The sequence below is a fragment of the Canis lupus genome, chromosome 1, assembly GCF_003254725.2.
Source record: "Canis lupus dingo isolate Sandy chromosome 1, ASM325472v2, whole genome shotgun sequence".
NCBI lineage: Eukaryota > Metazoa > Chordata > Mammalia > Carnivora > Canidae > Canis > Canis lupus.
In genome coordinates, this window is record NC_064243.1 from 50,545,350 (window position 1) to 50,572,670 (window position 27,321).

A 27,321-nucleotide genomic window follows, 5' to 3' on the forward strand; every position below is an offset into this window, starting at 1 on the left:
CTGTGTAGTACCCAGCTACTCTGCCACACTCAACCATGTGCCTTCACCCGTCTCATGCCATGGGCCATCATGGCATACAGCCTCCAGCATTACAGCACTTTGTGAGATCTGGCATAGGACTAGTGGTCCAGTGCAAATTTTGCTAACACTGCTCTCAAGTTCCTGGGTGGGCACATCCCCTCAGAGCTGGCCTGCCTGGGTCCCACTAATGCTACAGAGAGCAAAAAGAGCTCATAACAAGCAGAGAGTCAGTTTAGATGAGGGCACTGAAAGGATAAGTAACTCAAACACTATGGTAGGGCATAAGCGACGTATATGAGACATCCCTGAAGTATCAGATTCTGGTGAACAGAGGATATTGCACTGCTGGGTACTCCAGGACCTCTTCATAAAGTCACTACTTTCAAGAGCAGAAGACATAGCTGACTTTCTTAACACATAGGAACAGACACGGAGAGGTAGACAAAATGAGGAGACAGAAATTTATTCCAAATGAAAGAACAGGACAAGGCCATGGCTAAAGAGCTAAGCAAAACAGATATAAGGAACATGTCTGATAGAGAATTGAAAATAATGATCATAAGGATACTCACTGGACTTAAGGGTAGAAGACATGAATGAGACCCTTAACAAAGTGAAAAGGAATAACAGCAGAGATAAAGGTCTCAGTAAAGGAAATGAAAATACATTTGATGGAATGCACAGCAGGACAGAAGCAGAGGAACAAATTAGTGATATAGAAGATAGAGTAATGGAAAGGAGATAAGCTGAGCAAAAGGGAGAAAAACGAACTATGCAAAATGAGAAGGGACTAGGGAACCCAGTGACCCTACCAAATGTAGTGATATTTGTATTGTAGGAGTTTGAGAAGAAGAAGAGAGAGATAAGGGGGTAGAAAATTTATTTGAAGAAATAACAGTTGGAAAACTTCCCCAATCTGGGGAAGGAAACAGATATCCAGATCTAGGAGACACAGAGAACTCCCATCAAGATAAACAAAAACAGACCCATACCAAGATGCATAGTAACGGGATGAGCACTGGGTGTTATTCTATATGTTGGCAAATTGAACACCTATAAAAAATAAATTAAAAAAATAAAAATAAAATGGCAAAATGTAGTAATAAAGAAAAAAATTAAAAGAGCAACACATAAGAAGTCAGTAACTTACAAAGGAAAACCCCATAGGCCAGCAGGAGGTTTTTCAATAGGAACTTTGCAAGCCAGAAGGGAGTAACATGATATATTTAAAGTGCTGAATGGGAAAAATCTGCAGCCAAGGATATTCTATCCAAGAAGACCATCATTCAGAATAGGGGGAGAGATAGAGAGTTTCCTAGACAAACAAAAAACTAAAGGAGTTCATAACCACTAAACCAACCCTACAAGAAATATTAAAGGGGACTCTTTGGAAGGGACAAACCAAAAGTGACAGTATTAAGGTAGAAAACATGAAAGCAGCAAACATGAATGATTCTGTAGGAAATAAGTCAATGAACTCACAAAAGAAAGGATAAAAAATATAATAGCATATACCTAAAATGTGAGAAGGAGAGGAGAAAAGAATATACTCAAACTTAAACAGCCATCAACTTAATATAGACTGCTATATGCAGAAGAGGTTAGACACAAGCCAAACAGTAATCATATATGAAAAACCACTAATGAATATGCAAAGAATAAAGAGAAAGAAATCAAATTATATTACTAAAGAAAATCAGCAAAGCATGAAAGGCAAGAAAGAATCAGAGAAAATCTTCAGAAACAACCACAAAAGAAGTAATAAAATGGCGAAAAATGCATGTCTATCAATGATCCACTTTCAGCGTAAATGGACTAAACTCTCAATCAAAGACATAGGGAGACAGAATGGAAAAACAAACAAAGAAACAAGAGCAATCTATACGCTGCCTACAAGAGACTTGTTTTAGACTTAAAGACACTTTCAGATAGAAAGTGAGGGAATGGAGAAACATCTATCATAGAAATGGATGTTAAAAGAAAGCCAGAGAAGTAATACTTGTATGTACAAAACAGACTTTAAAATAAAGACTGTAAGAAGAGGCATAGAAGGACACTATATAATAATAAAGGAGATAATCCAACAAGAAGATATAACAGTTGTAAATATTATGCACTCAGCACAGGAGTACCCAAACACATAAAGCTTTAATAACAAACATAAAGGAACTCATCATTAATATTTCAATAGTAGTTGGGAATATTAACATACCACTTAAGTCAATAGACAGGTCAGCTATATAGAAAATCAATAAGGAAAATATGGCTTTGAATGCCACTGGAACAGATGGATTTAATGCATATATTCAAAACACTCCATCCTCAAACAGCAGAATACACATTCTTTTCAAGTGTACACAGAACATTCTCCAGAATAGATTACATATTAGTGCCTCAACAAATTCAAGACCAAAGTCACATCATGCATCCCTTCCGATCACAATGCTATGGAATTAGAAGTCAACCACAAGAAAAAAATCCAGAAAGATCACAAATACATGGAGGTTAAATAGCATGCTACTGAACAGTGAATGAGTCAACCAGGAAATAAGAGAAGAAATTAAAAAAAAATACATAGAAACAAATGAAAATGAAAACAAAATGATTCAAAACCTTTGGGATCCAGCAAAAGTGATCTAAGAGGGAAGTTTATAGCAATACAGGCCTATCTCAAGAAGCAAGAAAAATCTTAAAAAAAAAAAACAAAACCAACCTTACACCTAAAGAAGCTAGAAAAACAACAATAAACAAAACCTAAAATTGGGAGAAGAAAGGAAACAATATTAGAGCAAAAATAAATGATATAGGTACTAAAAAAACAGGAGATGAGATCAAAGAAATCAGGAGCTGGTTCTTTGGAAAAAAATAAACAAAACTGATAAGCCTCTGGCCAGACTTATCAAGAAAAAAAAAGAGAAAGGACTCAAATAAATGAAATCGCAAATGAGAGAGAAGAAATAACAACTGAAACCACTGAAATTCAATTATAAGAGAATATTATGAAAAAAATATATACCAACAGATTGGATAACCTAGAAGAAATGGATAAATTCTTAGAAACATATAAACTACTAAAACCAAAACAGAGAGAAATAGAAAATTTGAAGAGACTGATAACCAGCAAAGAAAATACCCCAACAGACTTAAAGTCCAGGACCAGATGGTTTCACAGATGAATTCTACCAAACATTTAAAGAAGAGTGAATACCTATCCTTCTCAAACAATTAAGAAACAGAAAAGGAAGTTTTCCTTTTTATGAGGCCAGCATTATCGTGACACCAAAACCAGATAAAGACACCACTAAAAAAGAGAACTACAGCCCAATATCCCTGTTGAACAGTGCAAAAATTCTCAACAAAATGCTAGCAAATCAAATTCAACAATACATTAAAAAAATCACTCATCACAGTCATTTGGGATTTATTCTTGGGTTGCAAGAATGAGTCAATATTCACAAATCAATGATACATCACATAAATAAGAGAGAGGATAGGGCAGCCTGGGTGGCTCAGCGGTTTAGTGCCACCTTCAGCCCAGGGCATGATCCTGAAGATCCAGGATCGAGTCCCACATCAGGCTCCCTGCATAGAGCCTGCTTCTCCCTCTGCCTGTGTCTCTGCCTCTCTCTCTGTGTCTCTCATGAATAAATAAATAAAATCTTTAAAAAAATAAGAAAAAGGATAAGAGCCATACAATCATTTCAACAGATGCAGAAAAAGCATTTGACAAAGTACAACATCCATGCATGATAAAAACCCTCAGCAAAATAGGTTTAAAGGAAATATACCATAACATAATAAACTTTATCTATGAAAAACCCACAGCTAACATCATACTTGATGAAAAACTGAGAGCTTTCCCCTTAATCAGGAATAAGACAAGGATATCTACTCTCACCACTTTTATTCAACACAGTACTGGAAGTCCTACCCACAGCAATCAAACAACAAAAAGGAATAAAAGATTAAAATTGGTAAGAAAGAAATGAAACTTTCACACTATTTGCAGGTGACATGATACTACATATAGAAAACCCAAGAGACTGTACAAGAAAACTGCTAAAATCAATAAATGAATTCACTAAAATTGCAGGATATAAATCACTGTATTGAACTCTATTGCATTTTTATATACCACTAATACAGCAGCAGTAAGGGAAATTAAGAAAACAATCCCATTTACAATTGCACAAAACATAACAAGATATCTAGGAATAAACCTAACCGAAGAAGTGTAAGACCTGTATAAAACAGTGATGAGGGGCGCCTGGTGACTTAGTGGTTGAGCATATGACTTTGGCTCAGGTGGTGATCCCAGGGTCCTGGGATCAAGTCCTACATCAGGCTCCCCACAGGGAGCCTGCTTCTCCCTCTATGTCTCTGCCTCTCTCTGTGTGTCCCTCATGAATAAATAAATCAATAAACTTAAAACACTGATGACAGAAACTGAAGATGACAAAAGTAATTAAAGACATTCCATGATCATGGATTTTAAAAGAACTATTACTCAAATATTTGTACTACTTAAAGCAATCTACAGATTGAATGCAATCCCTATCAAATATCAAATATCAAATATCAAATCCCTCCTCAACAGCATTTTTCACAGAGCTAGATCAAACAATCCTAAAATTTGTGTGGAACCACAAAAGATCCCAAATGGCCAAAGCAATCTGTGAGAACAAAAAGCAAAGCTGGAAGTGTCAAAATGACGGACTTTAAGTTATCATACAAAGCTACAGTAATCAAAACAGTATGGTACTGACTCAAAAACTAGGCACTTGGATCCCTGGAGCAAAACAAATCCCAGAAATGCTCCACAACTACATGGTCAATTAATCCTTGACAAAGCAGGAAAGAATATCCAAAGGAGAAAACAGTGTCTTCAACAAAGGATGTGGGGAAAACTGGACAGTACCATGTAAAAGAAAGAAACTGGATCACTTTTTTATATCATAATACAAAAATAAACTCAAAATGGAGTAAGAATCTAAATGTTGGACATGACAGCATATAAATCCTAAAAGAGAACACAGTCAATAACTTCTTTGACATCAGCTGTAGCAACTTTTTTTCTAGATATGTCTCCTAAAACAAGGGAAACAAAAATAAAAATAAATTATTGGGACTAAATCAAAATAAAAAGCTTCTGCACAGCAAAGGAAACAATCATCAAAACCAAAAGACAATCTACAGGATGGGAGAAGATATTTGCAAATGACACAACTGATAAAGGGTTAGCACCCAAAATATACAAAGGACTTACACAACCGAACACTCAAAAAACAAATAATCCGATTAAAACCTAGGCAGAGGACTTGGAAAGCCATTCCTCAAAAGAAGACATCTAGATGGCCCACAGACACATGAAAAGATGTTCATCATCATTTACCATCAGGGAAATGCAAATCAATGAGATATCACCTCACACCTGTCAGAATGGCTAAAGTTAAAAACACAAGGATCAACAGGTGTTGGTAAGGATGTTTGTGGAGAAAGGGGAACCTTCATGCACTGTTGGTGGGAATGCCAACTGGCATTTCAGGCTCTGTGGAAAACAGTATGAAGGCTCCTCAAAAAGTTAAAAATAGAACTACCCTATGATCCAACAATCATCCTACTAGGTATTTACCCAAAGAATGCAAAAACACTAATTCAAAGGGATATACACACACCCCCTATGTTTATAGCAGCATTTTTTGTAGCTGAGATATAAAAGCAACCCGAGTGTCCATCAATTGATGAATGGATAAAGGTGTGATACACACACACACACACACACACACACACACATACATGTATATATATGATGGAATATTATATATAACATAATTATTTGTATGCTGGAATATTATATATATTATAATTATATACATGATGGAATGTTATTCAGCCATTAAAAAGTGAAATTTTGCCACTTGCAAGGATGTGTATGGAGCTAGAGAGTATTATGCTAAGTGAAATAAGTCAGAGAAAGATTGATACCATATGATTTCACTCATAGGTGGAATTTTAGAAACAAAACAGTTAAACACAAGGGAAGGGAAGGAAAAATAAAGTAAGAGGAAAACAGAGAGGGAAACAAATCATAAAAGATTCTTAACTCTAGGAAACAAACTGAGTGTCACCAGAGGGCAGGTCGATGGGGCGGGGGATGGGGTAACTGCGTGATGGGCATTGGGTGTCGTATGCAACTGATGGAATCACTGAATTCTAGCTCTGAAACTAATACTACAGTATATGTTAATTAAATTGAAATTGATTTTTTTTTAAAAAAGATAAAGACTCTTAATTCTAAAGAATACACTGGTGGTCATCAGAGGAAAGGTGGGTGGGTGAAAATAGGTGATGGGGACAAACGAGGGCACTGGTTGTGATGAGCACCAAGTGACGTATGGGAATGTTGAATATTGTACACTTGACACTGATATTACACTGTTAGATCAACTAACTGGAATTAAAATAAAAACTTAAAAAAAGAATATATATAAATACAAATTTTAATAATGCCTTTTCTCCTAAAAACTGATTTTATATGCAATTAAAATGGTTTCAAAAGCTGTCCTTTGAGGGGCATCTGAGTGGCTCCAACGGTTAGGTGGCTGACTCTTGATTTCACCTCAAGTCATGATCTCAGGGTCCTGGGACTGAGCCTCATATGTGGCTCTGGGTTCAGCACAGAGTCTGCTTCAGGATTCTTTTTCTCCCTCTGCCTCTCCCCTTCCTTGCATGCTCTCACTCTCAATCTTTCTCTCTAAAAATAAATAGATTTTTTTTAAAGCTATGCTTCGTTTAATATTTGCCTGGTATGGGGATCCCTGGGTGGTTCAGCGGTTTAGCGCCTGCCTTTGGCCCAGGGCGCGATCCTGGAGACCCGGGATCAAATCCCACATCGGGCTCCCGGTGCATGGAGCCTGTTTCTCCCTCTGCCTGTGTCTCTGCCTCTCTCTCTCTCTCTCTCTCTCTCTGTGACTATCATAAATAAATAAATAAAAATTAAAAAAATCTGGATAATTTAAAAAGAGAAAATATTTGCCTGGTATGTCATTTTCTACTCTTTTACTCCCAATGCTTTTGTTTTCATGTTTTAGGTGTATCTTTTGTAACTCATGTAGAGCTGGATTTTCTACTTTAAACCTAGTCTTAGAATCTTAATCTTTTATTTATTTATTTTTTAAAGATTTATTTATTTTTTTATTCATGATAGACATAGAGAGAGAGGCAGAGACACAAGCAGAGGGAGAAGCAGGCTCCACGCCGGGAGTCCGATGTGGGACTTGATCCCGGGACTCCAGGATCGCGCCCTGGGCCAAAGGCAGGCGCCAAACTGCTGAGCCACCCAGGGATCCCCAGAATCTTAATCTTTTAAAGTTCAGTACATTTAAATTTTATTTTATCACCATTGTATTTGGTTTTATCCTATCGTTTTGTGTGTGTGTGTGTGTTTGTGCATGCATGTGTGTACTCACGTGCGCATGTGTGAGCGTGCTACTTATCTGTCCCACTTTCCTCTACTTCACTATTCTCTCTTTCTTTTTTTAAAACTAATTTGACATCTGTATTTTATTTCAATCCCTGGGATGGTTATCTTAGGCAATTCAAATGATCTTTAGCTTCAAGGGTTAGATGTTGAAAACCACTAGATGGAGTAGATCACGGGGCCAGATGCTGTTTCCCAGGAGGGTAAACATGACAGCTTCTGAGAAGCTCCTAGCCTGAGGCTCCAATGACAGCCATGGAGATGCTGAAATTGGCTGGGACTGATGACCTTGGAGGGTGTGGTTGTGTGCCTCTCCTGGGAGAAGAGGGGCTTCTGGACAAAGCCCAGGGCACATCTATGGTATATACACTGGACAACATTGTACTGTTGCTCCTGCTGGGACTTGAGGCCTCCAACCCCAAAAGGGGTGTGTGTGGTGAGTCGGCCTGGGCACTGGACAGCAAGAACATTACCTGCCCCAGGCACCCAAGACTCAGACTTGAACCTACAAATTCAAGGTGTGTAAGGAGGCTTTCCAAGAAAAGCAGCCTTTATTTACCACCTGACAACTGACGGAGAGCACAATTCCACATGGTCAGGAGTGCGAGGTGTCTCCGAAAGTGCACAGCAGAGAAGAGCCTTCCATGAACAACGCCAGTGAGGAAGCCTTCATTAGAAACACTCTTCTTGTTTGGCACCAGAAAGTTTCAAGCACGGAAAGCTGTTTGAGTGCAGTAAGTATGAGACAGCCAAAGCCCCCACCTCCTTCTGGAAGTCCAGACAGCAGAAAGGCCTGGAATGGGAACTCCTTCAGGAGCTCCTGTGTCACCTGTCACCAGAAAGGTCACATGCTGGTAGGGGTTTATGAGTGCAGCCAATGTGGCATGTCTCCGGCATAAGATACACACTTGGTAGTTCACACCAGAGAGGGGCTTTGGCCACGGGAGGGTGGGAACTCACTCAGCATTCATCCTTGCTCTAAAGAGATGTATTCATACCTGAGAGGGGACTGTGAGAAAGCCTCTGGTCCAGAGAGGTGGTGGGGAGACACCGTGGGAGCTTGTGTGCAAGCTGGCAGGGGTTGTGCTACATTCCCTGTCCCCCCCCTCCCTGGGGAAAGCTGTCTGACCCCCACAGCTATAGCAGAACCCACCCCTCCTTTCCACCCTGGCTGTGCTGAGATGCATAGCAACACCCATGACATCAAATAAGGTGGCCCCTGTGTCTCCCCTGTCACTGCGTAGGCATAGATCTCAGCCAGGTGGCAAAGGGACCCTGAGGGGCATCTACTGGCGGCTTCTGGGCAAGGTTCTCTTGCTTCATGGCTTTCTTTTTTCTTCTTCTTATTCTTTTAAGTCTTCAGCTGACGGTTCTGATGGTTTCAATCCCCTTATCCTGGACACACTTCCTCAGTATGCCCTGTACCATGTGATAATAAAGGCTTCACCACATTTCACCAGGGGCATCCTATTGAGGTGGGCTGCAAACAGAAATGGGTGGCTTCCAGCTGCAGGGGGTCAGCCTCAGGACCAGTAGCACATGCCTCAGGGCACCATGGAGCAGGCTCATTTCTGAAGGGTTTTGTGGACAGACCTTCTCGTCTGGAATGCAGACTCAATTATGAGGTCAGACTTCAACCTGGGCTGGGGATGATGTGTATAATCCTAGAGTGGTCTGGGAAGGTGGGCAGGGGCTGTCCTCCTTCTCGGGGAGTCTGAATTTGCCTGGGATCTGGTTCATTGTGAGACCTTGGGCGGCCAATAGAGCAGGTGCACATGGGTGAGGAACAGCGAACAGGAGATTACAGTGAGCAGGGGTGGGGGTGGTAGGGGTGGTAGGGACAGCACACACTGCCTCTCCAGGAAGCTAGCACTTCCTCTCCTCTGGTAGACCTCACAAGGGTATCATGTTTTATGGGTACTAGCTCTATGTAGGATTCTGTGGTTTCATTTGCCACCTTGATGAAGCCATAAACTCAGCTATAGCCTTCCATGGATGCCTGCCCACCTAGGCTCTAGCTCCCAGAGATCAGTAGTTACTACCAAGGGGGTGGCTGGCTTCAGCCAACACAGTTTTCCCCCTGGAAAACTTTCTCCTAGTTCTGATATATATACTTTTTCTTATTAAGCTCTCAGCACAGCCATTCCTTTAAAAATGCATGTTTGTAATTTAGTCCAGTATTTTTATATGGTGCGCACTGAAAAGATTTTGAAGGGTATCAGCTCACCATGTTGTCAGATAGAGCTACGATATAACTTAATTTACACTGAATTCCATGTACTGATATATAAGGTAAGTAGAATGCACAACGAGCAAAAGAAACACTCCTAGGTCCCACTTAACAGAGTTTCTCCTTTTGACCGATGTGAAGCTCAATCCTTGCAAAAGTGTCTATCCGGCTGTGACTGAATCCTGCCAATTAATATCAAGGTCCAGGCGAGGTAGTCAGACTGTCAGGAATTACAGTCGATTTTCAAAGGACCTCAAATTACGGTAAAGATGATACAGAGGCCACAGTGTTATACAGAACAGATAACGTGTGTATGTTGTAGATGGGTGAATGGATAGAGGGATGGAGATATAGTTATTATTGCATGTAATTGTAATTAAGAGATATTGTATAGTATAATGTGTATATATTACACCTGTATGCATACAGGTATATGTAATTCTACCTAAGATCTCTGTTCCATAAATATATATACTTTCATTTCATCCTGGTAGCTAACTTATAAGACTATAATGCCGCGATATATGTGACTGACATACAAGTCATTATTTTTCTTCAGGATTTGCATGAATCAAAATCTGTTTGCGGTCCTCACCCCTGTTTGATGGAAAATGATTGTTAGTGCTGCCTACTGCTCACTCAATTCCTTGCAATCGCCCCGCAGGTTGGAGAGAGGAGGCACGCCTAATGATTCTAGCTCAAATGCTGTACCTGTTGCTACTGACAGACTTTGTTCCTTAGAGAAGATATTAACTGCCAGCTGGCTGTGACAGTTTGTGAACTAACATTGACATTTGGGTTGGCACCGTAAGAGTATTTACAGCTCAGGAGATATATACACAATCAGACGATGATAGATCCAGGAATTTTTGAGGTAAAAAAGTAAAACAATATACAAATTACAAACATGATCCCAATAGAAAATGGTTTAAAAAATGAGTTCAGCACTTAGTATCTCTTTTAAGAAATATCTGCTCTTTAAGAAACATCAAACTTATGGCACATGTTTGCAAAGGGGATGGGGATTGCAGAGAACAGAAGATGGTCATTCAATTGTAGAGCTGCTCATCCATATGGGATTTCCTAAAGTCCACTATGTATGTCAGAAAAAGAAAGGTAGAAAGAGATAAAGAAAGAAAGCAATTTTGAATTATTATAAAGACAAAATATCACAGCATTGGCACAAAGACTAACCTTATATCTTTGCTACTTTTTTTTTTTTTTTTCTTTGCTAGGCTCTGAAGTGGCTCTTCTTTATATTCCATGAATATCACTTTGGAAGGAATTTAAATTGACATGCTTCTTTTATTTTCTTTTTTTTTTAATTGACATGTTTCAACACAGTCACCCAAAGTGGTAAAGCCTCTAGAAAAATGACAGGATGGCAATGAACAATGTAGAATTTGGGGCAACTCAATAAATACTTTGAATCTGGTGACACTTTTGCTGAACACTGTCAGATGGAAGAAAAGTCAGTTGGCATTCTTGTCTCTCTTCTAATTTCCCACAAAATACTGAAGATGCCACAATGAAAAAAATGGATTTGACCAGGTACTCACGGCTGTAGTCCCAGGGCAGTTTGCCGAATGGCATTCACCAGTCATCCGGTTTGGGATTAGGACATCGTCCCAGCAAGATGGACCCTTTGAGAAAAACAACATGTATTTGGTGCACAAAATGTAACATAAATGTACCCCCTAGTACACTTTCGAAAATCTATTGATACTATAGAATTATAATGAAAGTAATGTGGAGTCCAACAATTTTCAAAATATAACCTACAGAACCTGAGTTTCTCAGGATTCTTTTGGGGGGTCTGGTGGATCAAAACTATTTTCATAAGTACGCTAAGATGACCTTTAGCTTATTAATTCAAACATGTAGTACATTCACATGTAGTAATCTCCCAACTGTGGTTCATTCAATTGTTTAAAAACTGAAATAGCTTTCTTAAGTTCACTGCAATTTCAATTGATGATATTTACTTATTTATTTATTTTAAAGATTTTTAGAAATTTATTTATTTAAGAGAGAGTACAGGCAGAGTGAGAGGCAGAGGGAGAAGCAGGCTCCTCGCTGAGCATGGAGCCCAACACAGGGCTCAATCCTGGGACTCCAGGATCATTATCTGAACTAAAGGAAGGCACTTAACCCAGCGAGCCACCCAGGTGCCCCTCAATTAATGATTTTTGAATGAAAACACCCATGCAATCATGGTCAAAAGGATTTTTGGAAGGCAGCCGGGAACCATGAGGAGGCACACATAGAAGGGCCACCTATCAGAGCTGGGAGGCTGAGCAGGCACGTGTACCTCCTCCCTTTCCTGAGGCACCAAAAAATGACTTTTAAAAAGTAGCACCGTGTAAACCCGTAAGAGCAAGGAGAGCGGAAGACAGGGGTGGTTGAGGAGAACTTCGCAGGCACTTTTGGAAACCTCCATCAGGCTGCAGCAGAGGAGGGGCCTTTGTGCCCTGCAGGACCAGAAAATTCTGAAGGCTCAGGAGGAAGGCATGATCAAGAAGAGAATGAGACCTGGAGCAGCAAACAGGGAAATAATAATTCTACTACTAAAGTAGTAGAAATACTTTTAAAGACCAGTGGAAAGGATTTTTCAACCTCAAATTCTTTGTCAATTTAGGAGAATGATAACAAGTGATTTTGGGATGTGCAGACTTACAGAGTGTACTTGTGTGCCTAGAAGTTCTCAGAGTTCAGGAGAATGTCAGAGGGCTTGGGGGAAGGTGGGAAGTGGCCTAGCTTTGGCCTCATCCAATGTGTGGCTCTGAGAAGGAGCTGTGGGACAGACGGTGGTGTCTCCGTAGCTGCAGCAGAGAAGGAGGAGGACAGAAGGAAGGTGTCACCAGCTGCGGTGATGACAGAGCTTCCAGCCAGAATGTTCTGGGATCTGTGCCCAGCCCGCAGAGGAGGTGAGAGCCAAGAGCTGGTGGCTGTGGTGATTTTATTACCATAGACATTGGGACCATGCCAGAGGTTTTGTGAGCAGTGGAAGTGGTCACCACCAGTCAGCACTAGGACCACCCTGTTCCATGAGCCAGACGGAGCAGTCTCCTGGCCACACTGCCGCACAAATCGATGAAAACTCAGAAGGCACGCAAGGATCCCAGCCATTCCTGTGTCTCTGTGAGTGCACACTTTCCCTCCCCCTGCACCAGCACACGTACCCACACAGGTGCATCAGACACACATACACACACACACATCACACTACCCACACTCAAACACACATGCATACCACACATTGACACACATCTCACCCCACAGACTTTCCTGTGCACATAGACACAATCACACCACATACACACATCGTATCACACACTTACCACATGGAGATGCACCACACGTACAGACACACACACTTACACACGCACACACACAATTTAGAGACAAGCAAGAGAAAGCAGAAGGAATATAGGAGATTCAGCATCTACCTTAAACATACTAAGCCAAACTTCTATAGAGGCTATTTAAACCAGACCTCGTAAGGAGCCACATTCTGAATTCACAGATCACTAAACAGAAGAACGTAAGCAGCAGGAAAGTGTTAGAAGCCTGAGCCTACTGTCCTTAGGGAGGCCCCAGGCTGGTGTCTGGGAAGCTGGATTTGGGGAGTGTCTGCATCCACTCATTGACACAGAGGGTTTGTGGCACCATAAATGTCTGGAGTCTGGCACTGTGGTCCATGCTAGGAAGGGGTGCACAGTGACCAGCCCCCCCAGAAAAGCCTGGGTGCCGAGTGAACAGGTGTATCCTGTGCGGCTCTGCTGGCAGAGGACTCTTGGAAACTTGCCTGTGATCTCCTCCAGACTTCAGATGCCTTTTCTCTCTGCTACTCTGGATCCTGTTACTATGTGTCAGACTGTCCACTGAGTCCTACAAACCTTTCCAGTGAATCGCTGAACCTGGAAGTGTGAGGCATTCTTGGGGACCCACGACATGATGATATTGATTCATCATCAAGGGAACGTTCTCACACTCCACAGAAGGATCAAGGTTCACGATTAAGGTCCCATCAGTTACGGAAAATAAGAGATTTCATTTCCTTTGCACCTCTAAGTTTAGTGCAGGCATACACAGTCCACTGTAGTTATAGCAATGTAAATATCCACTTGATTTTCAACCTTACAATCTATATACTATTGAAAATGAACCAAGGGGGGCACCTGGGTGGCTTAGTGGTTGAGTGTCTGCCTTTGGCTCAGGTCGTGATCCTGGGGTCCTAGGATCAAGTCCCACATCAGGCTCCCCCGCAGGGAGCCTGCTTCTCCCTCTGCCTGTGTCTCTCCCTCTCTCTGTGTGTCTCTCATGAATAAATAAATAAAATCTTAAAAAAAAAGATAAGAAAATGGACCAAGGATTGTGTAACCAAATGTACATGTCATGCCACTTGGACAATGTAAAAGTAAAGGCATGGATTTTTTTAAAAAGATTTTATTTATTTATTCACGACAGAGAGAGACAGAGAGAGAGAAAGAGAGGGGGTGGGGGCAGAGACACAGGCAGAGGGAGAGGCAGGCTCCATGCAGGGAGCCTGATGTGAGACTCCTCGATCCGGGTCTCCAGGATCACACCCTGGGCTGAAGGCGGCGCCAAACCGCTGGGCCACGGGGGCTGCCCAAAGGTATGGATGTTAAGAATTGGATAGCAAGGGTGGAGCTGAGAGATGTTGCTTTTTAATTAAAAAGTCATCTGTATGTTTGATTTTTAAGCATAGGCACATATCCTTTTGATCAAAGTGACACATATACTGACGTAAAGCAGAGGTAAAGAACTAATATCCAGCATTTGATCACATTCCCTCAGCCTTGCTTTCCAACTTAACATGAAGAATTCAGGGACAAATGTGGCTAGACTGCAGTCTCCCACGTTACAGTTCAGTCCTTGGCTGAGGACCCATATTGGGGGTTACGTTTATCTGTTAATCTGTTTCTGTAGGATACTCCACGGATACTAGGAATCTGGTTTCTTTCATTTTTAGACAACTAGGAAAACTTTAGAGTCAAATCTGTGGCCCAGCTCTGGAAACTATACATAATTTACAATAAATACTAGGTTTGCTAATATTACCGTTGCTTTCATATCATTTTCCTCGATTTCTTTTCCTTTGATATTTTTCCTTATTTTATGCACCTTTTTCTTGTTTTTTTTTTTTAACCTCAAAATATTCTTGCAAACTTGTCAAATCCTTCTGAAGTGAGGCAGGGTCTCAGCAAAAAATTGCAGCTTTTTTCTTTTGACTCTCCAAAGTTACTGAGCACTTCTAACAAGAGCCGCTTCTTGTCCCTCTTCCATCTGGGACAGTAGCCACTTATGCTTAGGATCCAGGTCATAGGCAGGATGGTAGTGGCAAGTATTGGCTCACACTTGTGGCAGGTAGATGCTAACAATGAACAGTAGCACACCTGTTGCTTGGGAAAGTCCCTGGTTTCAAAGGAAATCTATTTCATTGTGGATAACCATTGACTGAACACAGAGACATTGCCTCCTTGATCTACCAACATGGAACATTCCTTCTGAGGCTGGTGCAGGAAGCACCGACCTACTTAGAGCAAGTGCAATGGTAAGAGATAAACCTCACTTTAGCACAGGCTGGAGAAGGAGCCCTAATAATCAAATGCATGGGTTAGGTCCAATTTGCATATCACTGCTCAGAGAAAGATTCCCTACCTCAAAGTCTAGGATGAGTAAAGTCTGTACAGATGAATTTTTCATGCCTTAATTTTTCAAAGTTCAAAAAGCAATGAAAACATTTATGCAACAATTCCTCTCACTGTCACCTAAGATACTACTTAATCTGATAAATCCTTGTTTTGTACAAGGAAATTATAGAAAACACGGTCATGATTTGCTTCATGATCTCAAACTATAACCAGAGAACGTAAGTAATAAAACCGAATAGAATTCCAATGAATATGGCAGTTCAACATAATGAAGCAAATGTGCTAGTTTATCCATACTACTCATAGTATGGGTATTGAATGTTATTGCAATATCCATCCTGAAAATTGAAACAAATGTTCCTGTGAATTTATGCCATTACAAAGCAGGTTTAACAATGTTGATCTTTTCTAATGGCTTAGAAAATATAAAATGTGAATTGGTTCACTGTTGCATACTGTGTTTTAACAGATGCGTGATGAAATAATTATATTTATAATTAATAGCCTTTATTTAGGGCTACAAAAGTCTCCAGACAGCAAAACTTTAAAAGGATTACATATTACATGACAGTCATGTCAAGGAGAGAATCCCCCCGCAAATGTATTTAACCTCTCAAATGTAAAGAACTGGAGAAAGACATCTGAAAAAAACATGTCATAATAATGTGAAATACGTCTTAATAAGGAATCGTTTGGCAGCTTTTAAAAAAAAAATTGTGTCCTTCTTTTGCCTAATATGGTTATACAACCAAGAGAATATATAAGTTAGTTAAGCTTCTAAAGCAAGGGTGAGCAAACTATGGCCTGCTATGACCAAATCCAGCCTAGGGTTTGCTTCTAGACAGCAAAAACAATGGTTTTAAATTTGTAAGTGGTTAAAAAGGCCAAAAAGAATAGTACTTCATGGCACATGAAGAGCAAGTGACATTCAGGTTTCTGTGTCCACAAATGGACTTGAGTGGAACATGGCTGCAGTTGCTCACGTACCTGTTGTCTATGCTGCTTTTGCACTGCAAGGACAGAAGTGAGTCATTGCCACACAGAGGACATGGCTCCCAAAACCTAAAATATTTACTACCTGGTCCTTTACGGAGAAAGTGTGCCAACCTTGGATCTATGATAAGTAAAATTCTCCAAGTTCATATTGAAAAGCACTTAATTTTTTTTAAAGATTTTATTTATTTATTAAAGAGTGAGAGCACAAGCAGGGGGAAGGCAGAGGCAGAGGGAGAAGCAGATTCCCTGTTGAGCAGGATGCCCAAAGCAGAACTCGATCCCAGGATCCTGGGATCATGATCTGAGCTAAAAGCAGAGGTGTAACTGACTGAGCCACCTACGCGCCCCAAAAAGCACTTAAAAATACTATGTTAGCATTTTGGCCACCATGTAATGTCACCAGTTTGTAGAAGTAGCTACATCCTGAGTCTCAAGTGAGAAATTACTTCAATTAAAACCTTAGAACTACTGGCCTATGGAATCCAAGGTGTTGTTAGAATGCAGTGATTGAAGTTGTTGGAATTAGTAAGAATGGAAAACTGCAACTAAAGATGACTTTTGAGGATTTCTCTTGACAATATTACCATCAACAGAAAATCATAAAATAGAATATTATTTAAGCACATCTATATGGTGCATATAAATCAGAAATTCAGAAAAAATGATTTAATGACATGAAAAGCAGTGACTAAATCTGTAAGGTAAGGGTCTTAAAATCTACTTTTAAAAATCATAGAACTAATCCATAAGTCATTTTTGCTATGTTTTGCATGTCCAATCAAGTGGAAAACTGAGGTACCTAATTGGCTAATTCTTATCCAAATATCACTCTGACAATATTCAGACAAACAGTTAAAGCAAAAGAGGTTTATTTCCCCCATCTCTGAATTATCTAAACAAATTCTATAACCAGCTCTTCATAGGTGGGCATATACACTGCCATGTAAAAAACCATTTGCAAATCCTGTTTCCCAAAATGTTACTAAAAAATCTTAATGTTTGCAGTTTTTAAAAAAGGTTACTGTAAGGGTGTCTGGGTGGCTCAGTCAGTTAAGCAGTTAAAAAAACTTTAAAAATATAATATAATAAGGGTTATTTTAATAGTACTTTTACTTAAACTATGCCTTTAACAATTATTTCGAGTTATCAAATGTGTTGGATTTAATATATCCTCTTAAATGATTCTACAAACATTTAAGGCATATAATCAAACTTCAGAGGAATAATTTTGAAAATTATATGACAGCAAAAGCAACTTTAAAATTGTTATGCTGGGCCTCCTTCCTTCCTTTTCCTTTGTGTCTAACCAAGTGATACAGAGAGAGAGCTTCAAAGTTCACAGACCTGATGAATCCCAAGTCCACCAATTATTAACTAGAGGCTCCTGAGCACGTTTCATTCCACCTTTATCCACCTCTTCTGAAAAGTGAGGGTTAAACATCCCCTTCTTGGGCTTTTAGGAATGCTAAATAAAACAACACCTTTAATGTTTGCCCAGTGCACAGGCTGATTTAGGGAAAGACGGCAACTGTTGCAAGTAGTATTCAAAATAGTAATCCCTGAGTAGGACTATTTTTAATTTCATAGACAGATAAGCAATAATTGGCCAGTTCCAAGGCACTTGACTCAGTCCACTATGTTTTTTATTTCTTATTTTTTCTCATTTTCCCCATTACCCAGCCATTCACCAGGGATTATGTCAGTTTCCGGAGCATGCAGCTTGTAACTCTTTTATTTTATTTATTTATTTATTTATTTATAAATTTATTTTTATTGGTGTTCAATTTGCCAACATATAGAATAACACCCAGTGCTCATCCCGTCAGTGCCCACCTCAGTGCCCGCCACCCAGTCACCCCCACCCCCCACCCACCTCCCCTTCCACCACTCCCAGTTCATTTCCCAGAGTTAGGAGTCTTTCATGTTCTGTCTCCCTTTCTGATATTTCCCACTCATTTTTCTCCTTTCCCCTTTATTCCCTTTCACTATTTTTTATATTCCCCAAATGAATGAGACCATATAATGTTTGTCCTTCTCCGATTTCAGCATAATACCCTCCAGTTCCATCCACGTTGAAGCAAATGGTGGGTATTTGTCGTTTCTAATGGCTGAGTAATATTCCATTGTATACATAAACCACATCTTCTTTATCCATTCATCTTTCGATGGACACCGAGGCTCCTTCCACAGTTTGGCTATTGTGGACATTGCTGCTAGAAACATCGGGGTGAAGGTGTCCTGGCGTTTCATTGCATCTGTATCTTTGGGGTAAATCCCCAACAGTACAATTGCTGGGTCGTAGGGCAGGTCTATTTTTAACTCTTTGAGGAACCTCCACACAGTTTTCCAGAGTGGCTGCACCAGTTCACATTCCCACCAACAGTGTAAGAGGGTTCCCTTTTCTCTGCATCCTCTCCAACATTTGTGGTTTCCTGCCTTGTTAATTTTCCCCATTCTCACAGGTGTGAGGTGGTATCTCATTGTGGTTTTGATTTGTATTTCCCTGATGGCAAGTGATGCAGAGCATTTTCTCATGTGCATGTTGGCCATGTCTATGTCTTCCTCTGTGAGATTTCTTTTAATGTCTTTTGCCCATTTCATGATTGGATTGTTTGTTTCTTTGGTGTAGAGTTTAAGAAGTTCTTTATAGATCTTGGAAACTAGCCCTTTATCTGATACGTCATTTGCAAATATCTTCTCCCATTCTGTAGGTTGTCTTTTAGTTTTGTTGACTGTATCCTTTGCTGTGCAAAAGCTTCTTATCTTGATGAAGTCCCAATACTTCATTTTTGCTTTTGTTTCTTTTGCCTTCCTGGATGTATCTTGTAAGAAGTTACTGTGGCCAAGTTCAAAAAGGGTGTTGCCTGTGTTCTCCTCTAGGATTTTGATGGAATCTTGTCTCACATTTAGATCTTTCATCCATTTTGAGTTTATCTTTGTGTATGGTGAAAGAGAGTGGTCTAGTTTCATTCTTCTGCATGTGGATGTCCAATTTTCCCAGCACCATTTATTGAAGAGACTGTCTTTCTTCCAATGGATAGTCTTTCCTCCTTTATCGAATATTAGTTAACTATAAAGTTGAGGGTCCACTTCTGGGTTCTCTATTCTGTTCCATTGATCTATGTGTCTGTTTTTGTGCCAGTACCGTCTTGATGACCACAGCTTTGTAGTACAACCTGAAATCTGGCATTGTGATGCCCCCAGCTATGGTTTTCTTTTTTAAAATTCCCCTGGCTATTCGGGGTCTTTTCTGATTCCACATAAATCTTGAAATAATTTGTTCCAACTCTCTGAAGAAAGATATCAATGTTACCCAGGGCAATTTACACGTTTAATGCAATCCCTATCAAAATAGCTTGTAACTCTTTTAAATGATATATTTTCATCCATAAGGTAGATATTGTTCTGACATCTTCCCCCATTGGATTTAAAGATCCCATGCTTCTCATGAAGCTAAGTACAGTGCTGTGACTATAGTCAAAGCTCAACAATGCAGTCATTAAATAGTGAGCAGGTAACATAATAAAGAAAAAATCCTCGGAATCAAAATATTCAGCAACTTAACAGATAGTTATTGAACATTTCTTAAAACCTTATGTTATAACCTTAGTTATGGAAAAGAGAGAAGAATCCTTTATCCTATAGATTTTATGGAGTAGCTACAAAAGCCAGTGTTAGAAAGGAACTGAGCAACTCATTCAAATAAATAGATGATCCTAAAAAAAATGCCCATACTAAATATTGGTGATATGTAAAGTAACTGGAATACACACACCCTTCTAATGCAAATATAAAACAGCACAGCCCCTCTGGAAAACTTTAGGCATCTTTTAGAAAGTTAGACGTATAACCATCAATGATTTGACCATTTAATCTTAGATATTTATCCAAGATAAATGAAAACAATTCTTTAGGTCTACCTAAAGAATTGTATACAAATGTTCATAATATTTTTATTCATAATAGCCACCAATTGGAGACCACCCAAATATCTATCAAAGTATGAATGGATAAACAAAATGTGATATCTCCAGCCAACAAAATACTATTCGGCAATAAATACTATCATATTACTTATAAATGTAACATGGATGATTCTCATAATTATGTGAGTGAAGGAAGCAAAAGCTGTGATAGAATATATTACGTTTCCAATTATATAAAACACAAACAAATCTACAGTGGCAAACAAATTGGTGGTAGCTTTGAGGTTGGGAGCAGAGAATGTAATGGGCTACATAAGAGCATAAGGAATTTTTGGGAGGGGTTTTATGGGCTGAATTTTGTTCCCTCAAAATTTGTATGTCAAAGTCCTAATACCCTACAGAATTCAAGTGTATTTGGAAATAGGGTTTTTAAAAAGGTAGTAAGTCAAGATGAGGTAATTATAGCGGGCTCTAGTCTAATAGGACTGGTGTCTTTATAAGAAGAGATTAGGACATGGATACTCAGAGGCCATTGTGAAGACATAGAGAAGATAACCCATGCACAAACCAATGAGAGATGCCTCAGAAGAAACTGACCTCACCAATATCTTGATCTTGGAATTCTGGCCTCCAGAATTTTGAGTAAATACATTTCTGCTGTTTAAATCACCCAGTTGGTACTCTGTAGGCAGCCCCAGCAAACTAATGTAAGGGTTAACAGAAATGCTCTCTATCTTAATTGTGGTGGTGGTTTTATGGATTTATACACTTGTCAGAACTCCTCATATTGTACCCTTTGAATGGAGGCAGTTTATTTTACACAAATTATTTCTTAGTAAAATGAAAAGGAAAGGGAAAAAAAATTAACTGAGATGTTGCCATGGGAATCCAATGAGGGAGAGAGAGGGAGAATCTTTGTATAAAATGGTGCTTGAACAATTATATATCAATATCCCTCCTCTGCTTCCTCTTCCCCCTCCTCCTCCTCCTCCTCCTCCTCTCCCTTCTCCTCCTTCATAGATGCATCACCAGAAGCCTCATGTTTAAGGAGCAGTATGTTTCGCATTTACTTCTACTGTGTTGGTGGATACGAAATTAGGAACTAAAGGTAATACTTATTAAAAGCAAACACCTATGTCAATGTAAATGGTAAGTATTCATCCTTTCTGATGGCTGAGTAATATTCCCTTGTGTATATATACTACATCATCTTTATCCATTCATCTGTCAATGGATATCTCAGCTCTTTCCAGTTTGGCTATTGTGGACAATGCTGCCATGAACAGTGGGTGGATGAAACTGGAAGGTATTATGCTGAGTGAAATAAGTCTATCAGAGAAAGACAATTATCATATGGTTTAACTCATATGTGGAATATAGGAAACAGCATAGAGGATCATAGAGGAAGGGAGAGAAAACTGAATGAGAAGTCATCAGAGAGGGAAAAAACCACGAGAGACTCTTAACTCTAGGAAACAAACTGAGGTTTGCTGAAGGGGAGGTGTGTGGGGAGATGGGGTAATTGGGTGATGAGCACTTTGAGAGAGCACATGATGCAATGAGCATTGAATGTTATACACAACTGATGAATTATTGAACTCTACATCTGAAACTAATGATGTACTATATGTTGGCTAATTGAATTTAAATACCTGGCAAACTCCAGGTTAAGATTCTGCTATGAAATAGTTTGTAGATTTCTTGGAATATATATATATATATATATATATATATATATATATATATATATATATATATACACACACACACACACACATATTCCATACTTTTAGAACATATATACACCTACATATATATATACACACACACACACACATACACATACGTATATACATACACATATATATATATACATACACATATATTTTTTCCCTATTCTTGAGGTCCCTTTATTTATGTTCTGTCTCTCTGGCAGCTATTTAAGAATTGTTTCTTTTTTTTTCTTTTAAAGTCTTCATTGTTAACGGGGTTTTTTCCACACACATTGTTTCATTTGTTCCCTCAGAAATCACATGAGATTGTACCTTGGATTAGTTTTCTATCATGCGTAACAAATTGCAACAAATTTAGTGGCTTAAACCAACCTAAATCTATGATCTCACAATTCCTGTGAGCCAGGAACTCATGCCTGGCCCGACTGAGTCTTCTGTTCAGGGTCCCACAAGGTTGTAATCAAAGTGTTGGCAAGGCTGTGTTCTCATCTGGAAGCTTGACTGGAGAAGCATCCATTTCCAAACTCTCTTGGGATAATTTCAGAACTAATTTCCTTTTGGCTATAATTGTAAGGGTGTCGGCTTTGTGCTGCCTGCTGACTGGTGGCCTCCTACAATTCCTTTCAACCTGGCTGCTTACTTTATCACTCCAGCAGGGCCACATCTGGTCCAGTCTCTGAAGATGGGATTTTCTATTATGTGGCTAAGGGGATTCTCATTTAACACAACCAAGGGAGTGGCACACATCTCATCACCCTTACTATTTTCTCTGGGTCAGAAGGAAATCACCAAAACTGCCCATATTTAAGAGTTAGGGATTTCACAAAAGTAGGAGGTAGAAAATCATTTTGTGTCTGTCCACACCATATGTATTTTGCAGAGAAGAAAGGCCTTTCATGACATTAAAGTTTGAGAAATGATAATTCAATATGTGATGCTGGTTGCCAAGTTCTCAGGCCATTCCTTTTAAAAACATAACGCACTTTCCAGTTGAAATAGGTGAATATTTGGATACTTCTCTGGAGTCATTCTTTTAAACTTTTAAGTAGAGAATGTAATAGGACCACTTCTATAGAAAACAAACCAGTAGAGACTACATGAAGGGACCTACTATTGACATATTAGTCCAACTGTTGCTACAAACATTTTTAAAGCAAAAAGAGAGTTAGTAGGAAATGAATTAGAACTTAAAGAAAATAAAAGACCTCAAGAAGACCTTTTGTCCATTCCTTATAAATATTTTTATTCCTGATTTGGATACTATATTAATAACAGTTAACTCTTTTATGAATCTGTTTTAAATGGGGTAGAAGGAAGCGGAAGAGAGGTGGGGAAATGATTTAGTGAATTCTACCAATCAACAGGAGAATAATGGCTTATAAAAGTAACAGCAAAGCCATCTTCTTGCATTAGTATAAAATTGGGTTCTTTATAAAGCACTTTCTTACATGTAAAATAACCTTGATTCCCAATGAAAAGTCTGTTAATCTATGTCCTATGGTGCTCTAACATGCAACTGATTATTCATGTGTTGGGGTAATCACAGAACTGTTCCTAAGAAAACCCTGCCCTTACATTTAAGTATTCATTTGGTTCTCATATTTAGCTACATGGTCATATCTTAAAGAATACTGCATTTTCATGAAAGGGCATCCATTTTTACACTGATTTGTTAATCAAAAAATATTGATCTTTTATTTTATAAAATAGAATATCTAAAGTCCTTGTTCTTATTGGAAAACAGCCATTTTTTTAAAGCTTGATCACAAGGCTGAGTAGGGGCTGGTGGATCAGCTTCATTCTATTCCATGTATAGTCAGCATGAACAACAGCTCAACTAGGGAATGAAGGGTTCACTCTCAAAATGGTTCATTGGCATGGCTACCAAGTTAAGTGCTGAATATCAGCCCAGTGCAATGGGTTCCCATCTGTGGTTCTTCTCAACCAGGGCCTTTCCAGGGACTGCTTGTGCCTCCTTACAGAATGGTAGGTGCTTCCCAAGAGTGACAATACTAAGAGAGAGGAGGAAAATGCTTCCAGTTTCTTCAGAACTAGCCTGAATACAGCACAGTGTCATTTCCACCATATTGTTTAGGTCAAGCAGTCACAAAGCTCATATTCACTGGGAGAAGTTGGTATTCGAAGAAGAGAGCTATCTTGGCACCTTCTGTCAAATTTAGGTTTGGCAATTCACTGAATGGGATTCTATACCTGCACTCCTCATCAGTACACTTAGAAAGCTGTCTGATACTGGCTCCATTCCATCCCCAGCTTTTTGCTCTGCTTTCAGACAGTATAGCCCATTTAGATTTCCTTTAATATTTATTCAAAATGCCTGGCTGATATATTCTCTACTAAAAGTCTTTAAATATTTTAAAAACTATGAAAGAGTAACATGCCATATTGTATACAGTTTATGGAGACAAAAATAACAAAAATAGCCTAATTCTAAGTGTTCTCTGATAGTCCATTAGGATCTCTCTTGTTTTCCATTTGGGCACAGGCATAAGCAGACAGTATCTGGAACCACATGTAAACTTACCAATGACTTCCAATTATTTAATGTTATTTCTCTGATTACTAAAGGCATTCTTCAGGATTTTTTTAGAATTTGAAACTATCACCCCATTCATTTGATTGCTAATTTTAAATCATTGTGGTCATTAATTCATTTGATAAATTATACACCTAATACATGGCAGGTATTTTGCTAGACTGAAGATAAAACGGAGAAGACTCTTCCAGGTAGGAGGACAAAGTAATTAAACAAGTAATTAATACATGGATTCAGGATCCCTGGGTGGCGCAGCGGTTTGGCGCCTGCCTTTGGCTCAGGGCGCGATCCTGGAGACCCGGGATCGAATCCCACGTCGGGCTCCCAGTGCATGGAGCCTGCTTGTCCCTCTGCCTGTGTTTCTGCCTCTCTCTCTCTCTCTGTGACTATCATAAATAAATAAAAATTTTTAAAAAATTAAAAAAATACATGGATTCTTGGAGGGACCCCTGACCTAAACTTTTGGGAGGATTATCATTTAAGATGAGACCTCAGAGACAAGTAGGAATCATACAGGAAGAGGGAAAGTGCCCTGAGAGAAAGAAGGGTTCTGAGCCTGGAAAACAGAACCAGACACCACCAAACCCTAGATTGGTTTCTGGGATATATAATTTTCAAGAAGATGATCTTGATAACTAATTCATAAGCAATTAATTACTTCTGTGCAATTACCTAAATATCTTAATCTAACACTACTACCACTGTTTGATTAATATGATTCAATTAAAATATATAAAAGTAACACTATGCAAGGTACTGATTCAAAGGAATGGGGATGTTCAGTTAATAAATGGCATCAATACTTTTATCAGACTGGCTGAATTTCAAGTTCCATTGTTATTACCAGCCATGTAACAATGGAGAAATTAATCAGTTTCTTGTGTGTAATGTGGGAATAAGAATTGATAATACTACATCAGATGGTTTATGGTAAAATGAGATAAAGTACTTCACATAATGCTAAATATACAGTTAATGTTCAATAAATATTAGAAGGTACTGCTGAAAAGCATGAGACAAACATAGCATGAGAAAAACATGATCATGGAAAGAGTACCCCATTAGACCAAGACTCAGAAGACTTAAGTTCTAGACATAATTTCACTAGAGTTTAGGTTAATGAACTTAACATCTTTCTGCCTCGCTTTCCTAACTGTAAATGTTGGATAATAAAGTTTTGGTGTCCAATAAGATAATGAATAAGCTAATTGATGTGAAAACCCTTTATGAAGTATAACAGGCTGTACAGAACAGAGCTTTGTGTATTCTTAGACTGCCTAATTGTAAAAGTGGTGTATTCATATGTCTACCTCACTTTATACAACCCCCAAACACAATGCCACTTCCAAGTAGAAGAGATTCTTGATACATATGATGCAGCTGCTGCTCACATCAGCAATTAACCAGAGCAAGTGTCTACACTTGTATTGATGGTCTGATGCTGCCAAGTTAGCTCAACAGCTGTTTAAACAGAACTTCTCAGCTGGCCTTGGAAATTTTCCCCAACAACCGGGGTATCTCTATAGCTCATACAACATAATTTGGCATGATGTTGCATACAACAAATTTCCTCCCATTACTTAAATGTATTTCATATCATAAAAAGCAAATATTTCATAATAGGACACTCAATAACATATTTTTCCCCTCCAAGAAAATTGTTACAAGAGAAAACATCATATCTCTTTAAAGAAACTGCATTGTTATAAGGGAAACAACTCTTGGTCCACTGCACTACAGCTCTGTTGAGTTTTGACACAGTCAATCACTGTCATTATTTATTGAGGGTCCCTTTATGTAGGGTGCCATCATGCTAAATGCATTCAGTGTCAAACAATGTGCTTATTTCCCCACAATTTCCAGTTACCAAACTCTTCCTAAGCCACAAGATGCCTTCAATTATATTACTAAGTGTTGACAGCTTTGCTGTAGGCACATCACGGTGATAGCAGGATTCAAACAGCAGTGATTTTTTTTGTCCTATTTCATACAATTTAAACAATGGAGACAAATAAAGACTTACAGATACAGTGATTCACTTTTATGCACTCTTAACAGATTTAATTTAGGGGAACCATATGATTATCTTCATCTGTTCAAGCTCTCTTTACTAAGAATAATCTTGCTATTGCACGGAGGGAAATTTGCCGCAGCTCAGATTAGAGGCAGTTTCAGACAGCATAATATGTGTCTAACTGTTGAGATGGTCGCCCTCATTTTAATTCAAAGCATGTAAATCTATTTGAATAACAACATTTATTATCATGTAAAGCTTCACAGTTATCTCGGCTGGCTTTATATCTTGATAATTATGACTGGTACTGGACTATGCTTATTACATGAGATAAGAAGTTTATTAGATTTCTAGTGAATGCCCAGATACCGTCATCATCATATCAACATTATTTAGTTCTCAAAATAAAACTCTATGAATAACACAGCATATTTTGGTATATACTACTGTACATTCTCCACTGAAGCTGAACTCAATCAGCCACCTCTTTTCAAGAAAGGGAAAAGAAGAAATATATAGGACATGGTGAAAACGAAAAAGGGATCATAAATAATTTTTCTGTTGCTTCAGTGTAATTAACTGTCCGTGAAGAGGTATCAATAGGGGGAATGTCTTGGTCGATCCATAAGGCTGCTCACATTACTCAGTGGAATAGGTGATCTGTGCTTGTAGGACTTAGATATTGTGAG

General features: G+C 39.0%; 1 protein-coding gene and 1 long non-coding RNA gene across 6 annotated transcripts in view; one reads left to right on the forward strand and one right to left on the reverse strand.

The window, feature by feature from the left end:
- The window catches only part of PRKN (parkin RBR E3 ubiquitin protein ligase), a 1,305,989-nt gene that overhangs the window by 652,747 nt on the left and 625,921 nt on the right, over positions 1–27,321 (reverse strand). The window contains exon 5 of the mRNA XM_025422695.3: positions 11,291–11,374. Coding sequence (XP_025278480.1) covers positions 11,291–11,374 — 84 coding nt within the window. The remainder of the gene's footprint in view (positions 1–11,290; positions 11,375–27,321) is intronic.
- Positions 9,147–11,292, forward strand: LOC112644405 (uncharacterized). 5 transcript variants are annotated; one of them, XR_004808332.2, is made up of 4 exons: positions 9,148–9,280; positions 9,675–9,793; positions 10,396–10,605; positions 10,967–11,292. It is a non-coding gene; the product is annotated as an uncharacterized LOC112644405 (long non-coding RNA). The 5 variants fall into 5 exon arrangements; XR_003126350.3 differs by having other exon boundaries at positions 9,153–9,270; XR_003126351.3 differs by lacking the exon at positions 9,675–9,793 and having other exon boundaries at positions 9,147–9,280.